This window comes from Piliocolobus tephrosceles, chromosome 16 (assembly GCF_002776525.5).
Source record: "Piliocolobus tephrosceles isolate RC106 chromosome 16, ASM277652v3, whole genome shotgun sequence".
NCBI classification, from domain to species: Eukaryota; Metazoa; Chordata; class Mammalia; order Primates; family Cercopithecidae; genus Piliocolobus; species Piliocolobus tephrosceles.
Genome location: NC_045449.1, coordinates 49,870,889 through 49,877,580, shown reverse-complemented (window position 1 = coordinate 49,877,580; position 6,692 = coordinate 49,870,889). Strand labels below are relative to the sequence as shown.

Genomic DNA, 6,692 nt, shown 5'->3' with positions numbered 1-6,692 from the left:
CAGAAGTCAAGAGAGAAACAGATAAATCCAAAATCACATTTCATGATTTTAATATCCCCTGTCAGTATCTGAGAGAACAAACAGACAAAGAAAATTACCAAGGATAAAGAAGATTTGAATAATAGTATTAAGCAATTTTACCCAGTTACATTCACAGAATGTTACCCCTTACAATTACAGAATATACATTCTTTTCAAATGCACAAGGAACTCTCACCAAAATAGACTATATTCTGGGCCATTAAATTTGTCTCCACAAATTCCAAAATCTAACAAAATATGTTATCTGACCACAATGGAATTAAATGAGAAATCGATAAGATATTTAGAAAAATCACCAAATAATTGAAAATCAAACAACACAGTTATAATACCCTATGGATCAAATAATAAATGCCAATACAGGTTAAGAAATATTATGAGCTGAATGATAATGAAAACACAAGATTTTAAAAATTAATGGGATACATACAGCATTGGATTAGTAGAAAATATACAGCAAATGATTATATTAGAAAATAAGATTTACATCTTTATCACCTTCATTTATATCTTCTTCAATCACTTAAGTTTTCATTTCAACTAAATAGAAAAAGAACAATTAAAATTCAAAGTAAGTAGAAAGAAAGAAATAATAAACATAATATCAGAAGTCAATGAAATAGAAAGCAATGAGGAAATTAATGAAGCTAAAATGTGATTCTTTGAAAGGATTCATGAAGTACTTCTATTTAGTTATTTTTTAGTTGGCAAATGATAATTGTGTATATGTACGTTTGTGGGGTACAACGTGGTGTTTTGACTTATGCATTGTGGAAACAGCAAATCAAGCTAATTAACATATCCATCACCTAACACCTTATCATTGTTTTATGGTGAGAACATAAAAAATCTATTCTTTCAGTAACTTTGAAATACACATTAGTATTAATCTGATGAACATCAAGCCAGATTGATGGGGGAAGCATGAGATAAAACACAAATTACCAACATCTGGAATTAAATAGTGAGAATATATAGACACTACAGATACTAAAATTCATGATAAGGATTATTATGAACCACTTTATTTCAGTATTTTTGCAACTTAGGTGAAGTGAACAAACTCCTTGAAAAATGCAACTTTCACACAAAATGAAATAGAACAACTGAACAGCTTTGTGGGGTTTCTATATGTAGAGGTAAGCAATTTGATATTTTTTAATATTTGATGTAGAGGTAAGCATATATATATATATATATATATTTGTGTATGTGCACGTGTGTGTATGTGTGTGTGTGTTTGAAATGGAGTCTCACTCTCATTCAAGCTAGAGTGCAATGGTATGATCTCAACTCACTGCAACTTCCACCTTCCAGGTTTCACCAATTTTCATGCCTCAGCCTCCAGAAAAGCTAGGACTACAGGTGTTTGCCACTATGCCCAGCTATTTTTTGTATTTTTAGTAGGGACAAGGCTTCAGCATATTAGCCAGGCTGGTCTCAAACTCTGCCCTTAAGTGATCTACCTGCCTGGCCTCCCAAAATGCTGGGATCACAGGCTTGAGCCACCATGCCCAGACTTTTTTTTCCTAGTTAAAAACAAAACACAACTTTTTCACATGGGAGACTCCCGGAAGAGATGGCCTCACTGGACTCCATCAAACATTTAAGGAAGAAATAACACTAATCTTATAAAATCTCATGAAATAAAGAGGAAACATTTCTCAATTTAATTTATGAACAGTATTACTCCATTCTCACACTGTTATAAAGAAATATCTGAGGCTGGATAATTTATAAAGGAAGGAGGTGTAATTGAGTCCCAGTTCCACATTGCTAGGGAGGCCTCAGGAAACTTACAATAATGGTGGAAGAGGAAGCAGGCACTTCTTACATGGGGGCCAGTGAGAGACAGCGTGTGAAGGAGGAACTGTCACACACTTACAAAACCATTAGATTTCCTGAGAACTCACTCACTATCACAAGAACAGCATAGGGGAAACTGCCCCCATGATCCAATCACCTCCCACCAGGTACCTCCCCTAACACGTGGGGATTTGGGGATTACAATTCGAGATGAAGTTTGGGTGGGACACAAAGCCAAGCCATATCATGAACCCAGTATACAACTTGATACCAAAACCTAGCTAGGTCATTAGAAGAAAAGAAAATGACAGGCAATATTTCTCATCAACATAGATGGGAGAAAAAATCCATTTGCTAATCCTATCAACTAATTGAATAAAGCAATTTATGTAAAGGATAATGTAGAGTGACCAAGTCATTCAAGATGATTGACCATACTGTAGGGTCCCCCAGATCAGCCCCCACTTCCTTCTTTGCCTTGGGAAACAGAGTGCCTTGATTATTCAGTGGCCGGGCCAGCTGTGTGTTTCCCTTGCAGCTTGAACCTGAGCCGGTCCTTGAACATTCCCAGGCACTGTAAAAGTTACTTAGGTTGTTGCCCAAAACAGTGAAAATCAACCTTGTTACTGCACATATATACTAGCCCTGGCCCTGAGCCAACTTTCTTAAAGCCTCATGTAAACTCTTATAACCTTATGCACAAATGTTAAAAGCCACAAGACAACTACTATAGCAGAAATGCATGCGAAGTGCTCTGGGAGGAGCCCCATCTCCACGTAAGGCAGCTGAACGATGTTTCAGCTAAGTCTTGACATGTGAGTTCATCCAGGAAAGGAATGGCAGAAGAGCATTTGACCAAGAAAACAGTACCTACAAAGCTTGAAGGATGGCTGGAGCTTAGGGTTTGTGAAAGAGAACATCACAAAGTGAGCCCAGAAAGGTAAAAGGGCACTAGGTTAGAGAAGGTCATATTTGCCAAGGTAGAAAGCTTGCACTCCATAAGTGGAGGGTGACGAAAAGCAGGTGTGTATTTTAGGAAAATGATTCTGGCAGCCTAGGTGGATGTTGTAAGATAAGAGCAGAGTATTATACAAAATAAACTACAATGTTTTTGTTGTTGTTGCTTTCTGTTTTTTGTTGTTGTTGTTTTTTTATCATGGCCTTTCATGACATCTATTTCTTTTCCTGTATTCTCAATGTTCCTTTCTTCTGATGATGTACTATAGAAATTGTCACGGGTGATTAGCGACTATCTGGGCTGGTGGCATGGGGGTAAGAAGAATTTATCAACATAGTTGTAGGTAAAGAAAGGCAGATTTATTAGAGAAAGTATGAAAATACGTTGCAAGGAAGCAATGGGCAGCACAGCAGAGAAGGGGCTGTATGCAATGAGAAAAAGGTGTGCTGGAGATTTTACAGGATGGCGCTTGTGCTGTGTGCTGAAGAGGGCTTGTGCAGTACTGATAACACTAAGGTTGCAGTGAGCTAAGTTGCATTTTTCTATCAGCTGAAAGTCTGGTGATAGCTGAGTGCAGAAATATTGTGCAGGAGGGCTATGTGTCCTGGACCATGAAGAAGGTGAGTCATAGCTTATCTTCTTTTATCTTCTTTCTTTCTTTTTTTTTTTTTTTTTTTTTTTTTTGCTTTCCTCTGGTCCTGCCAGCCTGACTTCTCTTCCCTAAGGAGGACTCCACAGAAATGAATTCTGGGTGATTTCCGTATTCTACGATGGAGACTATAGCTATAGATCACTATAGATCATTATTATATACCACTACCTAATTAACCAAGAACAAAATAAATAGTCCTCTCCTGCAGGACACTAACTAGTAACCAATACTTTACAATTATAAATTAGTTCCAGACAAAAGGAAATATTTCTTATTTTACCTGCAGTTACATGACTGCACTTTAGCTAACTAGAACCTGTGATGAACAACCAAAACGTGGGTTTTCTTCAAAGATATTTTTCTTTTGACTCATTAGGTTACTGTGAAAAGATAATTTTCTTTCAGAGATTTGTAATTTTTCAGAAGTGTATTTGAATCCTTGAACTCATATTCGTTGCAGAGCAGCGTCAATATACCATGAGACACTCTAAGAACTTTTTGCATAAGTGTTGATGTGTAAAGAGAATCACTAAATTCAAACCCAGCTCTGCCCAGGGAGTAATAAATCCTCAGAGACTATTTTAACTCACTCACATATGTTCTTCTGGTTTGGTTTCTATTATCAGCTACCTAGGAAGTAGCACTCAGGATTAGGGGAAAAAATAAGTTTATTCTGGATCAAAAAATTTTCAACTTTTTCAGATTACTGTGTTTTCTTTTCCTATAATGTTCTTAAAAATTCTAGAGACAATTTTCTCTATGCACCTTTGAAAATGAAATAAACATAATGACTAAAACCAAGCAAAGTGAAACAGATTATGCTTCTTAATGGAGGTGAAATCCAAGAGAGAATCCAAAAAAGTTACGCATCTCAAGTTCCTATCTGTCAGATTTGGTACCAGAGATTTCATCCAGTGGAATTACTGATTTGGAACCTGAATAAAATTTTATTTCCCAAGTTCCAGTATTTTTAATTTTCATGAAATTCAGGACTTCATAAATAACTAAATAGGAGAAAACAGGCTCTACATCTCAGAAGAAAAGACTCCTGTGGGTTCCTTGTCCCTACTCTGAAGTATAATCATTGAGGAATTCCCAAGGGACTAGAAGGTTATAACAACTTACAATTTCTATTTCACTCTTATTAGAAATACAGGTAAAATAGTATAACTTACCTAACAACAAGAAATGAGAAATGTGGAGAAGGCAAGTTTCAGGAAATCAAAGATCATAATTCCAGCTCTAACCAATTTATATTTTAGCCTGCAGAAAAACGAGTTATTCCTATCAGTTATGTGAAGTGACTTTTCCATTTGTACGCAGGTAGACACGGTTTGTACACACACATACAAACACACACACACATTAAGCCCAATATATAGCTCACTCCTTCAGTCTTGTCAACACCTACTCTGAGAACACAAAAAGCACTGAAAGACTGCTAATCACACTGACTGTTTTTATGGTGGTGGCACAAACAAAGAAATGTCATTTTATGAGCTGTAATACTAATTTTAAAAGGGGACGCAAGCAATCAATGCACAGAATCAAAATCTGTGGACATATTATTTTCCTGATTTGTAATGAGTTGTATCTATAATTATTGATTGGCCAAATTTTCTCCTTCTTTTCTTATTCTGTCAAAAGGACAATGTTTCCTATGACAATTTTCTGAAATAAGTGTTTTGACTGGCACATGGAAATGGTGTGGGTCCTGCTTCAGTAACCTAAAGTTATCCCTCTTTTATGAGGCATAAAACTCTTCCTCAGTAAATAAACAGCTTTAATGAGATGTTTGTATGAAAACTGGCACCATCAGTGATAAAGAAAACATCCGGTGCAGTCTGCAAACACCCATTTTGGGGCGTTATAAAACTCTCAGGAGGGAAGGAGAGTTTTGGAGTCAAGGCAACTGAAGTTTTGCAGCCAGCCTCCGTCTTTGCTTCTGGAAGGATGACTTCTGACTGCTCCTCCACGCACTGCTCTCCTGAATCCTGTACCATAGCCTCCGGTTGTGCACCTGCCTCAAGCTGTTCCACAGAAACAGGTTGTCTCCCCAGTGCCTGTGCTACATCCCGATGTCACACTCCAAGCTTCCTACCCAGGTCTCGCGGGCTGACCGGTTGCCTCCTGCCATGCTACTTTACTGGGAGCTGTAACAGTCCCTGCTTGGTGGGGAACTGTGCCTGGTGTGAGGATGGGGTGTTCACTAGCAATGAGAAGGAGACGATGCAGTTCCTGAATGACAGGCTTGCCAACTATCTGGAGAAGGTGCGCAGCCTGGAGGAGACCAACGCAGAGCTGGAATCCAGGATCCAAGAACAATGTGAACAGGATATCCCAACGGTGTGCCCGGATTATCAGTGTTACTTCAACACCATTGAAGATCTCCAACAAAAGGTCTGTGTCCTGTTGCCCTAGTGCTCCACCTCCCAGATCTATGGCTTGCTTTATCTTTCTACCAGAAGAGGCTGTTTTACAGAAGGCAACCAAGGGAAAGGGGAATTCCAGGAGTTAATGGTATACAGGAGACCACTGGACTGAAAGTCAGAAAACCTCAGCACCAACCCCAGAGCTACCCCTGATAACTGAGTGACTATAACAAAGTAACTCACCCTTAGGCTTTTCCTTCATCATCTATAGAATGCAGAAAAACTGTATTACATCCAAAATCGCTTTTGTATTTGACAGTGAACATTTATATTATCTGAACACAGATCGTCAAATGCCATCTTTTTAACCACCTATTAATCATTTTCTTGTCTCCTTGATGAATTTCTATTATTATGGGAGAGGATATAGTCATAATACAAACTACTGATGGAGAAAACATTAATGGTGTTCCACTGCCTAGGGATGTTGCAAAGTGTCTTATGTTATTAAAAAACTAAACCTTTTTATTTCTCTATTTTGCTTCTAAATTGGCACTGCTTTTTTCTTCATGAAGCGACAAGGTTAATAAGAAAAGCAGGCTGAGGGTGATTTTATACTTTCTTATAAAGACTTTCAAAAGATAACTAATAGCATAGTTGTTGGATAGAAGTTTATTTAGGTTTCTCTCAAAGAATCATTTATCACATAATGGCTTGCTTCCCAGATCTTATGCACGAAAGCAGAGAATTCTAGACTTGCTGTACAGCTTGACAACTGCAAACTGGCCACCGATGACTTTAAGTCAAAGTAAGTTTAATTTAATTTAATTTAATTTAATTTAATTTAATTTAATTTAATTTA

General features: G+C 37.5%; 1 protein-coding gene across 1 annotated transcript in view; it reads left to right on the top strand.

Moving 5' to 3' along the window:
- The first annotated feature begins 2,575 nt into the window (after positions 1-2,575).
- Positions 2,576-6,692, top strand: part of KRT40 (keratin 40) — an 8,993-nt gene continuing 4,876 nt past the window's right edge. The window contains exons 1-4 of the mRNA XM_023204178.1: positions 2,576-2,663; positions 3,356-3,426; positions 5,411-5,858; positions 6,556-6,638. Of these exons, the coding sequence (XP_023059946.1) occupies positions 5,412-5,858; positions 6,556-6,638 (530 nt within the window). The 5' untranslated portion in view covers positions 2,576-2,663; positions 3,356-3,426; position 5,411. The remainder of the gene's footprint in view (positions 2,664-3,355; positions 3,427-5,410; positions 5,859-6,555; positions 6,639-6,692) is intronic.